Genomic DNA, 17,638 nt, shown 5'->3' with positions numbered 1-17,638 from the left:
ATCTGATGTTCTCCAGCTGACCAGGTTCTGATGACCTCCATCTGATGTTCTCCAGCTGACCAGGTTCTGATGACCTCCATCTGATGTTCTCCAGCTGACCAGGTTCTGATGACCTCCATCTGATGTTCTCCAGCTGACCAGGTTCTGATGACCTCCATCTGATGTTCTCCAGCTGACCAGGTTCTGATGACCTCCATCTGATGTTCTCCAGCTGACCAGGTTCTGATGACCTCCATCTGATGTTCTCCAGCTGACCAGGTTCTGATGACCTCCATCTGATGTTCTCCAGCTGACCAGGTTCTGATGACCTCCATCTGATGTTCTCCAGCTGACCAGGTTCTGATGACCTCCATCTGATGTTCTCCAGCTGACCAGGTTCTGATGACCTCCATCTGATGTTCTCCAGCTGACCAGGTTCTGATGACCTCCATCTGATGTTCTCCAGCTGACCAGGTTCTGATGACCTCCATCTGATGTTCTCCAGCTGACCAGGTTCTGATGACCTCCATCTGATGTTCTCCAGCTGACCAGGTTCTGATGATCTCCATCTGATGTTCTCCAGCTGACCAGGTTCTGATGACCTCCATCTGATGTTCTCCAGCTGACCAGGTTCTGATGACCTCCATCTGATGTTCTCCAGCTGACCAGGTTCTGATGATCTCCATCTGATGTTCTCCAGCTGACCAGGTTCTGAAGTTCTTCACCTGCCCAAGTCCTGATGGCCTTCAAGTGACCAAGTCCTGACATTCTTCAGGTGACCAAGTTCTGAAGTTCATCAAACCAACCAGGTCCTGAAGTTCTGCAGCTGACCAAGACCTGAAGTCCTTCAGCTGACTAAGTCCTGATGTTCTTCACTGTCCAGGTCCTGATATTCCTCAAGTGACCAAGTCCTGAGCCCTTCAGCTGACCAAGCTGTGATGTTCTCCACGCTCCTGCTGAGGCCCAAGGAGCAGTCCCAGCCTGAGCTGCTTTCTCTTAGCTCAAAGAAAGATCCACCACAGAAAATTCCCAGGAATAAAAGCCCCCAGATGGAGCATCTGGAGCCCAGGCACTGGCTTGGTGGTGACCCAGAGGGGTGGTGAGACTCATGCTGGGCCTGCCCTGGTCTCTCAGCTCCTCTTGGTTGGCCACCAAGCTTTAAGTCCCTCTAATGAGACACCAAAACCAGCAGAGCCTGAGCTGCAGTTTCCATCTGCTCCTCCTTGGAGGAGCCTGCAGGACAGACATGGGAGCCTGGGAAGCAGCTGGTGGCCAGGGTTAGTCCTTCTTGGAGAGCTGGGCAGAGAAGATCCTGGCAATCCTTCTGGCCTCCTCCTCTGAGAGGGCAGCTGCAGGCCTGGGATGGTTTGGCCTCCGGTAAGGGATGCCCCTGGGCACAGCCTGGGCACTGCTGCTCTGGGGAGAGGAGGAAGGAGAAGTCAAAGCCCTGCAGCCATCACCTGACCACAGCAAGCAGCAGGACATGGAGCAGCTGGAGAGGGACACACAGGAGAGAGCCTCAGGAGAGGTCTCACTGCTTCTCCTCAGAGGAGGTTTCACAGAACCCCAACATGGGGAGGGGTGGGAAGGGACCTCTGGAGCTCCCCCAGTCCAAGCCCCCTGCTCCAGCAGGGCCCCCACAGCAGCCTCCCCAGGAGCACAGTGCCCAGGGGGGGTTGGAAGCTCTCCACACAAGGAGACTCCACAACCTCTCTGGGCAGCCTGCTCCAGGCCTCCAGCACCCTCACCCCAAACAACTTTCTCCTCCTCTCCAGCTGCCACCTCCTGCCTTCCACTTTGTGCCCCTTGGGCTGTCCCTGGGCAGCACTCAGCAGATGCCAGCCCCAGGCTCTTGCCCCCCACAGCCCCTTGAGCTCTTGCTGAGCATTGCTCAGCTCCCCTCTGGGGCTGCTCTTCTGCAGGCTCTCAGCCCCAGGGCTCTCAGCCTTTGCTGCTCCCAGAGCTGCTCCAGGCCCCTCAGCATCTCCCCAGCCTCCCCTGGACTTTCTCCAGCAGTTCCCAGTCCCTGGCTTCCAGTTTGTGTCCATTGCTCCTTGTCCTGGCATCTGGTCCCTTAGATCAAGTCTGAGTCTCCCTCAGCTGTGGTGCTGAGGCCATGCTTGGACTCCATCACCTTAAAGGTCTCTTCCAACCAAAACCCTTCCCTGATTTATTCCCAGCCTTGCTTTCAGCTTCCTCCCAGACCTTGCAGCAGCTTCAGGGCTGGAGCCTCTCAGTGCCCAGACCCTCCCCAGTTACTTCAGGGACAGGATGAAGCACAGAGAGGAGAGCTCCAGCTCCTGCTCCAGGTCCAGGTCCAGCTCCAGGTCCACCCCCAGCTGCCTTCAGAGGGTGAGGAGAGTGGAGCTGCTGCAGGACATGCCAGGAAGGGCTCCTGGAGAGCAGAGCTGGGCTGGACACTTGATCCTCCCCCCTGACCTCCCACCCACATCTCTGGGCTGCTTCTCCAGCCCTTGGCTGGGCACAGAGGCTGGGGAAAGGTCACCTGAGGTGATAGCTCCCAGGCAGGAGAAATAGGTCAGGGCCCTGCTCCTGCAGGCTCCTGGCTTCGAGGTGCTCCCAGCTGGGGCAGGAAAGAGGTTTGGTGAGGAAGAAGAAGGTTTGGAGGTTGCTGGGGTTTGGGTGGTGGTGCTGAGCAGGCTCAGGAGATGGAGCTCTGGGAGGAAGCTGTTAAGCAAAGCCTGAGGAGTTCACAGAGTCAGAGAATCACTGAAAGGTTTGGGTGGGAAGGGACCTTCAGAGGTCAACCAGGGGAACCCCCTGCAGCCAGCAGGGACAGCCCCAGCCAGAGCAGGCTGCTCAGAGCCCCAAACAGCCTGAGCTGGGCTGGTGCCAGCCCTGGGGCAGCTCTCACCTCTCTGGGCACCCTGGGCCAGGCTCTCACCACCCTCAGGGTCAAACATTTCTCCCTCCTCTCCAGTCTGAGTCTCCCTCTTGGAGCTCCAAACCATCCCCCATGGTCCTGTCCCCACAGGCCCTGCTCAGAACTCTGTCCCCAGCTTTCTTCTCAGCCCCTTCCAGCCCTGCAAGGCCACCAGAAGCTCTCCCTGCAGCCTTCTCTCCTCCAGCCTCAACTCCCCCAACTCTGCCAGCCTGGATCCCAGCAGAGCCCTTCCAGCCCTCCCAGCATGGCTGTGGCCTCCTCTGGCCCTGCTCCAGCAGCTCCCTGCCTGTGCTGAGGCCTCCAGAGCTGCCCCAGCACTCAGGAGGTCTCCCCAGGGCTGCTCTCCAGCCTGGATGGACCCCAGGGGTTATCCCAGCCCAGCTGCAGGACCTGGCCCTTGGCCTTGTTGCCTCTCCTGAGCTTCCCCTGCTCCCACCCCTCCACCCTGTCCAGGTCCCTCTGGATGGATCCTGCCCCTCAGGTGTGTCCCCAGCACCACCCAGCTTGGTGTCAACCCCCCAGGGCCATCAAACCCTGGCCCCAAGCAGCCTCTCCACAAGTTTCTTGAGCACCTCCAGGGCTGGGGACTCTACCACCTCCCTGGGCAGCCTGGTCCCCTTCCTCCCTCCCTCCCCCCTCTTGCTTCCTCTTCCCAACACCTTTTGCTGTTCCAGATGTCTGGGAAGCAGCAGGTAGGGTTTGGGTGGGGGCTGGGGTTGGACTTAGATGTCCTTGGGAGGTCCCTTCCAACCCAACCCCTTCTGTGCTTGAGGGCAGTTGTCCTCTGCAGCCCTTTCATGAAGTCTTTAACTGTCTGCAGCTCCCTCAGAGGAGCTTGGAGCCAGCTGGGGTTTGGTCTCCTCTGCCAAGGAACAAGGGACAGGACAAGAGGAGATGGCCTCAAGTCACCCCAGGAGAGGTTTAGCTTGGCCATGAGGAATCATTTCTGCCCTGTGAGGGTTGTCCAGGCCTCTGAGGAGCAGCTGAGGGCCCTGGGGGGGTTGAGGCTGCAGCAGGGGAGGCTGAGGGGAGACCTTGTGGCTCTCTGCAGCTCCCTGAGAGCAGCTTGCAGCCAGCTGGGGCTTGGTCTCTTCTGCCAAGGAATAAGTGACAGGATGAGAAGGAACAGCCTCAGGTTGTCCCAGGGGAGGTTGAGGTTGTCCCTGAGGACCAAGTTGTGGCCCTGTGAGGGGTGCCCAGGCCTGTGCCAGGCTGCCCAGGGCAGTGGTGGAGTCCCCCTGGCTGGAGGGGGTTGGCAGGTGTGGAGCTGTGGTGCTGAGGGCCATGGGGTGGTGGTGCTGGGGCAGTGCTGAGCTCATGCTTGGCCTCCATCACCTTCCAAGATCTTTCCCAACCCTGCTGCTTCTCAAGAGGGTTGCAGCAGCAGCAGCAGACAGCTGCCCTGTCCTGTTTACAGCACTCCTGACCTCCAAAGCAGCCTCTGCCAGGGCAGAGCTGGGCACAAACAGCTCCTGCCCTGCCTTCCATCCCTGCCTGGCCCCAGCCCAACACAGCCCTGGAGCAGGGCCCAGGGGAGGGCAGTGGGGGGGGGAAGGAAACCTCACAACCAGCCCAGGGGGGGCTGACTGCTGCCTGCCGAGGGCTTGGGGGAAAGCCAACTGGTTTCAGCCTTGTAGGTCTTGGAATGGAGGTTTGAGGGGTTCAAGGTGTTGGAATGGAGGTCTGGAGGGGTTCAAGGTGTTGGAATGGAGGTCTGGAGGGGTTCAAGGTGTTGGAATGGAGGTTTGAGGGGTTCAAGGTGTTGGAATGGAGGTCTGGAGGGGTTCAAGGTGCTGGAATGGAGGTCTGGAGGGGTTCAAGGTGCTGGAATGGAGGTCTGGAGGGGTTCAAGGTGTTGGAATGGAGGTTTGGAGGGGTTCAAGGTGTTGGAATGGAGGTCTGGAGGGGTTCAAGGTGCTGGAATGGAGGTTTGAGGGGTTCAAGGTGTTGGAATGGAGGTCTGGAGGGGTTCAAGGTGCTGGAATGGAGGTCTGGAGGGGTTCAAGGTGTTGGAATGGAGGTTTGAGGGGTTCAAGGTGTTGGAATGGAGGTCTGGAGGGGTTCAAGGTGCTGGAATGGAGGTCTGGAGGGGTTCAAGGTGCTGGAATGGAGGTCTGGAGGGGTTCAAGGTGCTGGAATGGAGGTCTGGAGGGGTTCAAGGTGTTGGAATGGAGGTTTGAGGGGTTCAAGGTGTTGGAATGGAGGTCTGGAGGGGTTCAAGGTGTTGGAATGGAGGTCTGGAGGGGTTCAAGGTGTTGGAATGGAGGTCTGGAGGGGTTCAAGGTGTTGGAATGGAGGTTTGAGGGGTTCAAGGTGTTGGAATGGAGGTCTGGAGGGGTTCAAGGTGCTGGAATGGAGGTCTGGAGGGGTTCAAGGTGTTGGAATGGAGGTTTGAGGGGTTCAAGGTGCTGGAATGGAGGTCTGGAGGGGTTCAAGGTGCTGGAATGGAGGTCTGGAGGGGTTCAAGGTGTTGGAATGGAGGTCTGGAGGGGTTCAAGGTGCTGGAATGGAGGTCTGGAGGGGTTCAAGGTGTTGGAATGGAGGTCTGGAGGGCTTCAAGGCCTAGGAGTGGAGGTTTGGAAGGCTCCAAGGCCTTGGGAATGGACGTTTGGAGGTCTTCAGTGTGCTGGAATTGAGGTTTGGAGGCCAGGGTTGGAGGGAAGGAGACCAGGAGAGGGGGAAGGAGACCTTTGGGAGATTGGGAGGTGGGGAAGGAGACTGTTGGGAGACCAGGACATGGAAAGAGACCTTTGGGAGACTGAGAGGAAGGGAAGGAAACCTTTGGGAGACTGAGAGGGGGGGGGAAGGAGACCTTTGGGAGGCCAGGATGGGGGAAGGAGACCTGTGGGGGACGAGGTGGAAGGAGGCTTTGGGGGGGCCAGGAGGGAGGGTTGCCAGCTGCCACGTGAGGGAGAGGTGCTGGGTGATGCCCAAGGGGAGCAGCTCAGGTTGCAGCCCCAGCTGCCAGCTGAGCTGTGCAGACAGCAAACAGGCCCAGATTTAGCAGCTGAGCTGCTCCAGGCTAATTCAGGCAGCAGACTATGAGACAGCAGAGCCCCTGGTGCCAGCTGGACCTCCCTGAGAGCTTCATGGGCTCCAGAGAGGGCCTTGGAGGCTGGGCCAGGGCTGAGCTACAGCAGAGGATGAGCTGCAGCTGAGCCTGGCACTGAGCTGCTGAAGGGCAGCTGAGGGCCTCCTGAGGTATTCAGCACTCCCTGAAGCTCCAAGGAGAAGGAGCTGGGGGTGCTGGGGGGCAAGGAGGGGACCAGCAGCCAGCAAGGTGCCCTGGGGGAGGCCAAGGAGGACAAAGGAGTCCTGGGGAGCATCAAGAAGAGTGTGGCCAGCAGCAGGTCAAGGGAGGTTCTGCTGCCTCTATACTCTGCCCTGGCCAGGCCACAGCTGCAGTGCTGGCTCCAGGTCTGGGCTGCCCAGCCCCAGAGAGACTGAGAAGTGCTGGAGAGAGGCCAGGGCAGGCTGGGGAGATGCTGAGGGGCCTGGAGCAGCTCTGGGAGCAGCAAAGGCTGAGAGCCCTGGGGCTGAGAGCCTGCAGAAGAGCAGCCCCAGAGGGGAGCTGAGCAATGCTCAGCAAGAGCTCAAGGGGCTGTGGGGGGCAAGAGCCTGGGGCTGGCATCTGCTGAGTGCTGCCCAGGGACAGCCCAAGGGGCACAAAGTGGAAGGCAGGAGGTGGCAGCTGGAGAGGAGGAGAAAGTTGTTTGGGGTGAGGGTGCTGGAGGCCTGGAGCAGGCTGCCCAGAGAGGTTGTGGAGTCTCCTTGTGTGGAGAGCTTCCAACCCCCCCTGGGCACTGTGCTCCTGGGGAGGCTGCTGTGGGGGCCCTGCTGGAGCAGGGGGGTTGGACTGGGGGAGCTCCAGAGGTCCCTTCCCACCCCTCCATGCTGGGTTCTGTCAAGGCAGTCAGCAGCTTCCCTGGATGAGCTACAATCCCTCCCCCCATCCCACTCCTCCCTCTGCCCAAGTCCCCTGATGCCTCTCCCAGGCTGCAGCCTCCCTCAGCTCATCCTGGTCACAAAGATCTACACCTGGGGGACAACTCCAAGCTGCAGCCTTGCAGTTGTGCCTCCTGAGCACCAAGGGAAGCTATGGAGGTGTGGAGAGAGAACCAACCACTGCCACTGACCCCAGAGGAGAGGAGAAGCCTTCACTGCTGCATGGAGACAAACTGCTGCCACCAGAGCCTGAGTGCCACCAGCCATGCAGGCAGCAAGCTCTGGAGGGGCAACAAGGCCAAGAGCCAGGTCCTGCCCATGAAACTTGTGGAGAGGCTGCTTGGGGCCAGGGTTTGATGGCCCTGGGGGGTTGACACCAAGCTGGGTGGTGCTGGGGACACACCTGAGGGGCAGGATCCATCCAGAGGGACCTGGACAGGGTGGAGGAGTGGGAGCAGGGGAAGCTCAGGAGGGGCAACAAGGCCAAGGGCCAGGCTGGGACAACCCCTGGGGTCCATCCAGGCTGGAGAGCAGCCCTGGGGAGACCTCCTGAGTGCTGGGGCAGCTCTGGAGGCCTCAGCACAGGCAGGGAGCTGCTGGAGCAGGGCCAGAGGAGGCCACAGCCATGCTGGGAGGGCTGGAAGGGCTCTGCTGGGATCCAGGCTGGCAGAGTTGGGGGAGTTGAGGCTGGAGGAGAGAAGGCTGCAGGGAGAGCTTCTGGTGGCCTTGCAGGGCTGGAAGGGGCTGAGAAGAAAGCTGGGGACAGAGTTCTGAGCAGGGCCTGTGGGGACAGGACCATGGGGGATGGTTTGGAGCTCCAAGAGGGAGACTCAGACTGGAGAGGAGGGAGAAATGTTTGACCCTGAGGGTCCCAGGGTGCCCAGAGAGGTGAGAGCTGCCCCAGGGCTGGCACCAGCCCAGCTGAGCTTCTCTGGGGCTCTGAGCAGCCTGCTCTGGGTGGGGCTGTCCCTGCTGGCTGCAGTAGATGACCTCTGATGATTCCCTTCCAACCCAACCCATTCTGTGATTCTCTGGATGCTGAAAATGACTCTCAGGGAGAGAAGAGACATCAGAAAGGTTCTCTTTGGCTTGATTTGGGAGCCACCAGCTCCAACCCAGCTCAGCTAACCTAGGCCAGGGAAGGAGAGGATGTCTGGGATGTCCTCTACTTACCTTCAGAGCTGTGGAAGGTGGAGCAGAAATGCTGAGCAGCCTCAGGGAGGCCTCCATCTCCTGGGGGGGAAGGAAGAAGTTTGGAACAACAACAGGATCAGGTCTGAGCAGAACTGTCAAGGAACCAGCCCAGAGAGGTTGTGGAGTCTTCTCTGGAGAGCTTCCAACCCCCCCTGGCCACTGTGCTCCTGGGCAAGCTGCTGTGGGTGCCCTGCTGCAGCCAGAGGAGTGTGGGCAGCAGGGCAGCAGAGGGGATTCTGCCCCTGGGCTCTGCTCTGCTCACAGCCCACCTCCAATCCTGCCTCCAGCTCTGCTGTCCCCAGCACAAGAAGGACACAGAGCTGCTGCAGGGAGGCCAGAGGAGGCCACAAAGATGAGCCAAGGGCTGCAGCAGCTCTGCTCTGAGCACAGGCTGAGGGAGCTGGGGGTGTTCAGCCTGCAGAGGAGAAGGCTCCAGGGGGACCTCAGAGCTGCCTTGCAAGAGCTGAAGGGATCCTGCAGGAAGGCTGCAGAGAGACTTTGGCTAAGGGAGTCTAGAGCCAGGCCAAGGGGGAAGGGTTTGAAGCTGAGGCAGAGCAGGGTTAGACTGCAGCTGAGGAAGAAGTTCTGCAGCAGGAGGGAGGTGAGAGTCTGGCACAGGCTGCCCAGGGAGGCTGTGGCTGCCTCCTGCCTGGGGGTGCTCAGGGCCAGGCTGGATGAGGCCTTGAGCAGCTGAGTCTGGCTGAGAGGTGTCCCTGGGCATGGGGTGGAGGTTGGGGGAGATGAGCTCTGAGCTCCCTTCCAACCTCAGCCCTGCTCTGAGCCTCTGCAGGCTGCAGTGTGGTTAAGAACAAAGGATACAAAACCACTGTGGACTTCTCTGACTCCTCCAGGGCTTCTCCCTGGCTCTCATCAGAAAAGCTTTCCCCATTTCCTTCTGAGCCTGCCTGTGCTGACACACTCCTGACAGAGATCTCCTCAGAGCCTCCTTCCTCATCTTCACCTTGATGACCTTCCTGTACAGCCTCAAGGCTCCCCTGCTCCTCTCTTCCCATGGGGTTTGGATTGGTCACACCAACAGCTGGGGGCAGTTCCAGTTCTCCAGGAGGTTGATTTTGCTCTACAGGTTGAGTGTGAAGTGCTTCACCCCCAGCCCAATTCCCATCCTCTGGAGGAGCAGCAGCAGCTCCCTGCTGCACCTCTGAGAAAGGAGCAGGCTGCAGCAGCTCCTCCTCTGTCCTTTCAGCTTCCCTCTTGAAGCTCTGGAAGCCTTCTGCCCCCAGCCAAGCACTGCTCTGCTCTGGGGGGGCGCTGAGGGTGCTGAGCATGGCCTGGGGGTCACCTTGGAGCAGGCTGGAGGAGGTGCTGCTGCTGCTTCCTCTTTGGCAACCACCTCCTGAGGGTTGATCTGCAGGCCTCAGGTGGTGCTCAGCACCTTGCTCCCCTTCAGAGAGCAGACTGGACCAAGGGCTGGTCCTGTCTGTCATGGTGGTGACCTCATTAAGGGCTCGTGGCTCTATGATGTCTTCATCATACTCTTCATCACTGGCTGGCTGGGCAGAGAAAGGGCCTTCATCCCCCTGGGCAGAGCCATCCTCATCCTCAGGGACAGCCTGGGCCAGCAGCTCATGGAGCATGTGTCTCTCAAAGACAGATCTTCCCAGGCAGGGTGGCTCTGGAGTGTCCAACTCCAGCTGGGCTGCAGGTGCTTCACCTCCAGCTTCTTCAGCCTCCTGCTCAGGCAGATGGGGAGCACCAAGCCTCCTGCTGCTGTCCTGAGGCTCAGCAGGAGACTCTCTGCTGCTATTGGAGATGGTCTGCAGGTCTGGTGAAGAGAGAAGAGAGCAGGGGGTGGGTGGAGGAGGAAGAAGTAGTCCCCTCCCAGCTGCTCTGGGCTCCCTGCAGGAAGGGGGAAGAGTTAGAGACTCCCAGCTTGTGGGGGATCCCAGCATGGCCTCCTCACCACTGACTGCCCTCACCCCACCCTGGCCAACATCTTCCTCAAGAGCCTGGATGAAGGCAGAGAGTGGAGCCTCAGCCAGGTTGCTGATGGGACCCAGCTGGGAGCAGTGGGGACAGCCCTGAGGCTGTGCTGGCAGCCAGGGAGCCCTGGGCAGGCTGAGAGCGGAGGGAGAGGAAGGTCCTGAAGGCCAAGCAGGGCAAGGGGAGGGTCCTGCCCCTGGGCAGGGACAACCTCCTGCAGCAGCACAGAGCAGGGGGGAGCTGCTGGGGAGCAGCTGCCAGGAGAAGGAGCTGGGGGTGCTGGGGGGCAAGGAGGGGACCAGCAGCCAGCAAGGTGCCCTGGGGGAGGCCAAGGAGGACAAAGGAGTCCTGGGGAGCATCAAGAAGAGTGTGGCCAGCAGCAGGTCAAGGGAGGTTCTGCTGCCTCTATACTCTGCCCTGGCCAGGCCACAGCTGAGTCCTGGCTCCAGGTCTGGGCTGCCCAGCCCCAGAGAGACTGAGAAGTGCTGGAGAGAGGCCAGGGCAGGATGGGGAGATGCTGAGGGGCCTGGAGCAGCTCTGGGAGCAGCAAAGGCTGAGAGCCCTGGGGCTGAGAGCCTGCAGAAGAGCAGCCCCAGAGGGGAGCTGAGCAATGCTCAGCAAGAGCTCAAGGGGCTGTGGGGGGCAAGAGCCTGGGGCTGGCATCTGCTGAGTGCTGCCCAGGGACAGCCCAAGGGGCACAAAGTGGAAGGCAGGAGGTGGCAGCTGGAGAGGAGGAGAAAGTTGTTTGTTGTGAGGGTGCTGGAGGCCTGGAGCAGGCTGCCCAGAGAGGTTGTGGAGTCTCCTTGTGTGGAGAGCTTCCAACCCCCCCTGGGCACTGTGCTCCTGGGGAGGCTGCTGTGGGGGCCCTGCTGGAGCAGGGGGGGTTGGACTGGGGGAGCTCCAGAGGTCCCTTCCCACCCCTCCCCATGCTGGGGTTCAGGACTGTGTTACTGAGGGGAGGTCCAAGGCCCCTCTGAAGCACTCTCCCAATGCACCAATCCATGCTGAGAACCAACCCAGGAGCTGCTGGCACTTGAAGGCTGCTTCTGAGCAGAGTGATCCCCACCCCAAGTGGCCACTCACCATTGAGGAGGCTGCTGACCTGGGACACCAACTGGCTGGACCTTTCCCACAGATGGGATCCTTTGGGATCTGTTCCTTTGCTCACCAAGCCCTGGGGATCACTCTCCTGCTCCTCACCACCTGCTCTGGCTGTGAAGTCAGGGAAGGATCTGCTCAGCTTCTGCCTGAAGTAGCTTTGGACCTCATCCAGCTCACTCAGGTTTTGTCTGGAAGGAGGGGGAAAGAGCTTTGCTAAGAGGACTCCAGTCAGGCCTGGGGGCAGAGCAGTTTGGTTTGCAGCATTGCAGACAACAGCCTGGAGGGGTGGGAAGGGGAGAGAAAGAGCAGCAGGGAAGTGTTGAGGTTGCTCCATCTGAGCAAGAAGAAATGGGGAAGGAGCTCTGAAACTCAGGCTTGAGGGTAAAAAGGAGCAAGGGGTAAAGCTCAGCAAGTGGGACTGGGGATGAGCAGAGGCCCAGATCATGGAGTGGAGGTGATCAGGAATCCCAGATCATGGAGTGGAGGTGATCAGGAATCCCAGATCATGGAGTGGAGGTGATCAGGAATCCCAGATCATGGAGTGGAGGTGATCAGCTCCATCCTCCTGCTCCTTGAGCTCTTGCTGAGCATTGCTCAGCTCCCCTCTGGGGCTGCTCTTCTGCAGGCTCTCAGCCCCAGGGCTCTCAGCCTTTGCTCTTGGCTTTCCCTCCCAGCTCCTCATTTCCAGCCACAGAATCATTTGGGTTGGCAAAGCCCTTTGAGATCTTCCACTCCAACCACTTTCTAACTACCAAGGCTGGTCCTAACCCATGGCCCTCAGCACCACAGCTCTGCCTCTCTGAAACACCTCCAGGGATGGGGACTCCACCACCTCCCTGGGCAGCCTGGGCCAGGCTTTGAGAACCTTCCAGTGGAGAAGTTCCTTCTGATGTCCAACCTAAACCTCCCCTGGAGCTACTTGAGGCCATTTCCCCTTGTCCTATCCCTTGCCCTCTGCAAGAAGACACCAAGCCCCAGCTGGCTCCAGGCTGCTCTCAGGGAGCTGCAGAGGGCCAAAAGGTTTCCCCTCAGCCTCCCTCTCTCCACCCTCTACCCCCACCAGGTCCTTCAGCTGCTCCTCACAACTTCTCCAGACTCTTCTCTTTCCTCTCCAGACCCTTCCCCAGCTCTGTTGCCCTTCTCTGGCCCTGCTCCATCCCTTCTGGCAGTGAGGACCCCAAAACTGCCCCCAGGATTGCAGCTGTGGCCTCACCAAACCTCTCTCATCCCCTCCTGCTCTGCAGGCCCCTCCAGGTACCTCCTGGTCCCTCTCCCTCAGCTTCTGTCCCATTTCCAGCTTCAGTTCCTTCCCAGCTCGGATGCCCAGAACTCCACCTCCCAAACCTTTGAGCTTCTGGGCTGTGAGAGCTTTACCTGAGGGCTGTCAGCAGAGCAGCTCTTGATGGTGATGGTGGCAAGGAGCCCACCCTGGCTGCCCTGTGAGTGTTGCCTCCTGCTTGCTGCAGGCAGAGGTGGAACCTGCGGACGTTCTGGAGGTGCTCCTGGTGCCGAGGCCTCTGGGGGCCAGCAGGACTCTTCTGGCTGCAACAACACCACCAGAGCTCAGACATGGACCTCTTGGGACTAGATCCAGAGGTCACAGCCATGAGGGGAGGGTTGGAAGCTCTCAACAAGGAGAGGTTGGGAGTTGTTGTCCCCTTGGAGACCTTTGGAGAATGATAGAATGCATTGGGCTGGAGGGGACCTCTCCAGGGCACCCAGGCCAAGCCCCTGCAGCCAGCAGGGATGTCCCCAGCTAGAGCAGGGTGCTCAGAGCACCAAGCAACCTGACCTGGGATGGATCCAGGGATGGGGCCATCAGCACCTGCCTGGGCAAGCTGTGGAAGGGGCTGAGAAGAAAGCTGAGGACAGAGATTTGAGCAGGGGCTGTGGGGACAGGACAAGGAGGGAGACTCAGACTGGAGAGAAGGGACCAGGATGCCAGGACAAGGGGCAGGGGACACAAATTGGGGACTGAGAAGTGCTGGAGAGGGTCCAGGGCAGGCTGGGGAGATGCTGAGGGGCCTGGAGCAGCTCTGGGAGCAGCAAAGGCTGAGAGCCCTGGGGCTGAGAGCCTGCAGAAGAGCAGCCCCAGAGGGGAGCTGAGCAATGCTCAGCAAGAGCTCAAGGGGCTGTGGGGGGCAAGAGCCTGGGGCTGGCATCTGCTGAGTGCTGCCCAGGGACAGCCCAAGGGGCACAAAGTGGAAGGCAGGAGGTGGCAGCTGGAGAGGAGGAGGAAGATGTTTGGGGTGAGGGTGCTGGAGGCCTGGAGCAGGCTGCCCAGAGAGGTTGTGGAGTCTCCTTGTGTGGAGAGCTTCCAACCCCCCCTGGGCACTGTGCTCCTGGGGAGGCTGCTGTGGGGGCCCTGCTGGAGCAGGGGGCTTGGACTGGGGGAGCTCCAGAGGTCCCTTCCCACCCTCTGGGTTGGTCACTGGACTTACCACACTGGAGTGGGAACAGAGACTTCCTTGGACAAGCTGTTCACCAACTGCTTGGAAAAGCTGGGAGCATGAGTGGGAAGTGGTGGGAAGCTGCCCTGCACCTGGGGTGAAGAGGAACAGCAGCCATGAGGCAGGCATGCAGGAAACTGGAGAGGTTCAAGCAATTATCTTGATGAGATGGCAAAGAAAAAATGAACTTTTCTTAGGAGCTTTCATTTTTACAAGAGAGTCACAGATTGGAATCAGGCTGGATTCCTTGGCCAACCCCCCTGCACTCAGCAGGGACACCTCCAGCTAGAGCAGGCTGCCCAGGGCCACCTCCAGTCTGACCTTGAGTGTCTCCAGGGATGGAGCCTCAAGCAGCTCCCTGTGGCCTGTGCCAGGGTCTCAGCACCCTCCCTGTGCAGAGCTTCTCCTGATGCCAACCTCAGCCTGCCCTGCTCCACTTCCAAACCATTGGCCCTGGTCCTGTCAGCCCAGGCCCTTCTGCACAGTCCCTCCCCAGCCTTCCTGCAGGTCCTCTTCAGATACTGAACTGCAGCTCTGAGGTCTCCCTGGAGCCTTCTCCTCTCCAGGCTGAACAGCCCCAACTGCCCCAGCCTGGCCCCACAGCAGAGGTTCTCCAGCCTCTCATCACCTTGGTGGCCTCCTCTGGACCCTCTCCAGCAGGTCTCTGCCTCCCTTGTGTTGGAGGCCCCAGAGCTGGCCCCAGCCCTGCAGGGGAGGTGTCCCCAGAGCAGAGCAGAGGGGCAGGATCCTCTCTCTCCAGCTCTGCCCAAGCTGCTCTGGATGCAGCCCAGGCTGCCCTTGGCCTTCTGTGCTGCCAGTGCCCATTGCTGGCTCCTGTCCAGCTTCTCCCTCACCAGCACCCCCAAGGCCTTCTCTGCAGGGCTGCTCTCACCCTCCTCCTCCTCCTCCTCCCCCAGCCTGGATTGGTGCTGAGGGTTGCCCAGACCTAGGAGCAGGACCTTGCTGAATTTCCAGGGTGGTTTGGGGCATCAGCTGCCACCCAAAGCAGCCAATGAGCCAATGTCAGGCTCCCAGACACCAGAGCCAGGCAATGCTCCCCTAACAATGAACAGCCACAAACATCAACAAAGCAACAGCAGAGAGAAGCCACTGGAGATGATCAGGACCATGGAAAAGGACCTGGAGATGTTGGTTGAAAGTGGCTGGAGAGGAGCCAGGGGGTGCCCAGGGGGGCAAGGAGGGCAGCAGCAGCCTGGGCTGGAGCAGCAATGGTGTGGGCAGCAGGAGCAGGGCAGGGCTTGTGCCCCTGGGCTGGGCACTGGGGAGGCCACAGCTGCAGTGCTGGGGGCAGGGTTGGGCTCCTGAGTGCCAGAAGGAGCTTGAGGGCTGGGGCAGGGCCAGGGCAGGGCAAGGAAGCTGGGGAGGGCTGTGGGGAAGGAGGAGAAGGCTGTGGAGAAGTTGTGAGGAGCAGCTGAGGGCCCTGGGGGGGTTGAGGCTGCAGCAGAGGAGGCTGAGGGGAGACCTTGTGGCTCTCTGCAGCTCCCTGAGAGCAGCTTGCAGCCAGCTGGGGCTCAAGGGCTGCTCCCAACTGGTGGGACAAAAAGAAAGAGCCTCAAGCTGCCCCGGGGGAGGTTGAGGTTGTCCCTGAGGAACAATTTCTACCCCTTGAGGCTTGTCCAGGCCTGGCCCAGGCTGCCCAGGGCAGTGGTGGAGTCCCCATGGCTGCAAGGGTTTGGAAGCTGTGGTGCTGAGGGCCATGGGGTGGTGGTGCTGGGGCAGTGCTGGGCTGATGCTTGGACAGGATGCTCTGAAAGGTCTCCTCACAACCAGACCCAGCTCCATGCCTCCTGGCAGCTGTGCAGGGGGCAGGGGTCTGCAGCACCTACTGAAGATGTTGCTGGCTGGGCTCTGATCCTTGCCTGCCTCTCCTCCTTCAGGTGATTGATGTTCTGCAGAGGGGAAACAGCAACTTTGAGCTGCCCTCTGCACTGCCCACTGAAGTCCATGATGTTGTACCAGCCACAGACCAGCTGGAAGCCAGCCAGGAGAGGAGAGAGGTCCACAGAGGCAAACCCTATCACCCGCTCAGACTCTGGGAGGGAGGAAGAAGAAGAAGAAGGCAAATTAATTTGAACTGAACCCCAAACATCTGCAGGGAAGCTGAAAATGCCCCAGAGACACAGCCCCAGGGGCAGGGAGTTGGCTTGGTTGCAGGAGAACTTTCAGATCATGGAGTTCAAAGCATGAGCTCAGCACTGCCCCAGCACCACCACCCCAGGGCCCTCAGCACCACAGCTCCACACCTGCCAACCCCCTCCAGCCAGGGGGACTCCACCACTGCCCTGGGCAGCCTGGCACAGGCCTGGGCACCCCTCACAGGGCACAAATTGGTCCTCAGGGACAACCTCAACCTCCCCTGGGACAACCTGAGGCTGTTCCTTCTCATCCTGTCACTTATTCCTTGGCAGAAGAGACCAAGCCCCAGCTGGCTGCAAGCTGCTCTCAGGGAGCTGCAGAGAGCCACAAGGTCTCCCCTCAGCCTCCCCTGCTGCAGCCTCAACCCCCCCAGGGCCCTCAGCTGCTCCTCAGAGGCCTGGACAACCCTCACAGGGCAGAAATGATTCCTCATGGCCAAGCTAAACCTCTCCTGGGGTGACTTGAGGCCATCTCCTCTTGTCCTGTCCCTTGTTCCTTGGCAGAGGAGACCAAACCCCAGCTGGCTCCAAGCTCCTCTGAGGGAGCTGCAGACAGTTAAAGACTTCATGAAAGGGCTGCAGAGGACAACTGCCCTCAAGCACAGAAGGGGTTGGGTTGGAAGGGACCTCCCAAGGACATCTAAGTCCAACCCCAGCCCCCAACCCCACCCAAACCTTACCTGCTTTATGCCACACCTTGAAGACCAAGGTCTGCTGTGGATCCAGCAGCAGCTCTTTGGACAACCTTTTGGGAAGGAAGGAAAAAAAAACAAACCAGGATTAGCCATGGAATATGGGGGAGGGGGGGAAAGGCAAGTTCAGGGGGGAGGTGAAACCTCCAAAGCTCTGAAGGTGACTGCTGGAAGAAACCACCCAAGAGAGGAGTCCATAATGAAAGAGCTTTGAAGCTGCTTGAAGCAATTCAGATACAGCTCTGAGCACTGCTGATGGGACCCAGCTGGGAGCAGTGGGGACAGCCCTGAGGCTGTGCTGGCAGCCAGGGAGCCCTGGGCAGGCTGAGAGCTGAGGGAGAGGAAGGTCCTGAAGGCCAAGCAGGGCAAGGGGAGGGTCCTGCCCCTGGGCAGGGACAACCTCCTGCAGCAGCACAGAGCAGGGGGGAGCTGCTGGGGAGCAGCTGCCAGGAGAAGGAGCTGGGGGTGCTGGGGGGCAAGGAGGGGACCAGCAGCCAGCAAGGTGCCCTGGGGGAGGCCAAGGAGGACAAAGGAGTCCTGGGGAGCATCAAGAAGAGTGTGGCCAGCAGCAGGTCAAGGGAGGTTCTGCTGCCTCTATACTCTGCCCTGGCCAGGCCACAGCTGAGTCTTGGCTCCAGGTCTGGGCTGCCCAGCCCCAGAGAGACTGAGAAGTGCTGGAGAGAGGCCAGGGCAGGATGGGGAGATGCTGAGGGGCCTGGAGCAGCTCTGGGAGGAGCATCCCATAAATTGGATCAAGTCTTACCTAACCTTGCCAAGAGTCTCTCAGGAGTTAGCAGCTCTGTCCTACAGATGGGAAGCTACAGCTTGGCCTGGGGGAGACCTTCTGGCTCTGAAAGGAGCTTGGAGCCAGCTAGGAGTTGGTCTCTTCTCCCAGGGAACAAGGGATAGGACAAGAGGAGATGGCCTCAAGTCACCTCAGGGGAGGTTGAGGTTGTCCCTGAGGAACAATTTGTGCCCTATGAGGGGTGCCCAGGCCTGTGCCAGGCTGCCCAGGGCAGTGGTGGAGTCTCCCTGGCTGGAGGGGTTTGGAAGCTGTGGTGCTGAGGGCCATGGGGTGGTGGTGCTGGGGCAGTGCTGGCTCCATGGTTGGACTCCATCACCTTAAAGGCTTCTTCCACCCTAAATGACTCCATGCTCTTAAGCCACAACTCCAAGCACCCAAGGTTCTGAGCACCTCAAACCACCCTTCCTCAGGTCAGCTCCAAAACAAAGCCTCCACAGACAACTTCTCCCCTTGCTGGACACAAACCACCA

At 59.9% G+C, this 17,638-nt stretch overlaps 1 protein-coding gene across 1 annotated transcript in view; it reads right to left on the bottom strand.

Annotated features, from left to right (window-relative positions):
* Window positions 1-1,241: 1,241 nt before the first annotated feature.
* C2CD3 (C2 domain containing 3 centriole elongation regulator) overlaps window positions 1,242-17,638 on the bottom strand; it is a 58,469-nt gene continuing 42,072 nt past the window's right edge. The window contains exons 26-33 of the mRNA XM_054391114.1: window positions 16,352-16,416; window positions 15,363-15,568; window positions 13,512-13,607; window positions 12,440-12,603; window positions 11,048-11,253; window positions 8,843-9,806; window positions 8,003-8,105; window positions 1,242-1,380 (exon numbers count right to left, since the gene is read on the bottom strand). Of these exons, the coding sequence (XP_054247089.1) occupies window positions 1,258-1,380; window positions 8,003-8,105; window positions 8,843-9,806; window positions 11,048-11,253; window positions 12,440-12,603; window positions 13,512-13,607; window positions 15,363-15,568; window positions 16,352-16,416 (1,927 nt within the window). The 3' untranslated portion in view covers window positions 1,242-1,257. The remainder of the gene's footprint in view (window positions 1,381-8,002; window positions 8,106-8,842; window positions 9,807-11,047; window positions 11,254-12,439; window positions 12,604-13,511; window positions 13,608-15,362; window positions 15,569-16,351; window positions 16,417-17,638) is intronic.

Source organism: Indicator indicator, chromosome 1 (assembly GCF_027791375.1).
Source record: "Indicator indicator isolate 239-I01 chromosome 1, UM_Iind_1.1, whole genome shotgun sequence".
In the NCBI taxonomy this organism is placed as follows: Eukaryota; Metazoa; Chordata; class Aves; order Piciformes; family Indicatoridae; genus Indicator; species Indicator indicator.
The sequence above is the reverse complement of the archived record's forward strand: the minus strand, read 5'-3'. Positions and strand labels throughout refer to the sequence as shown.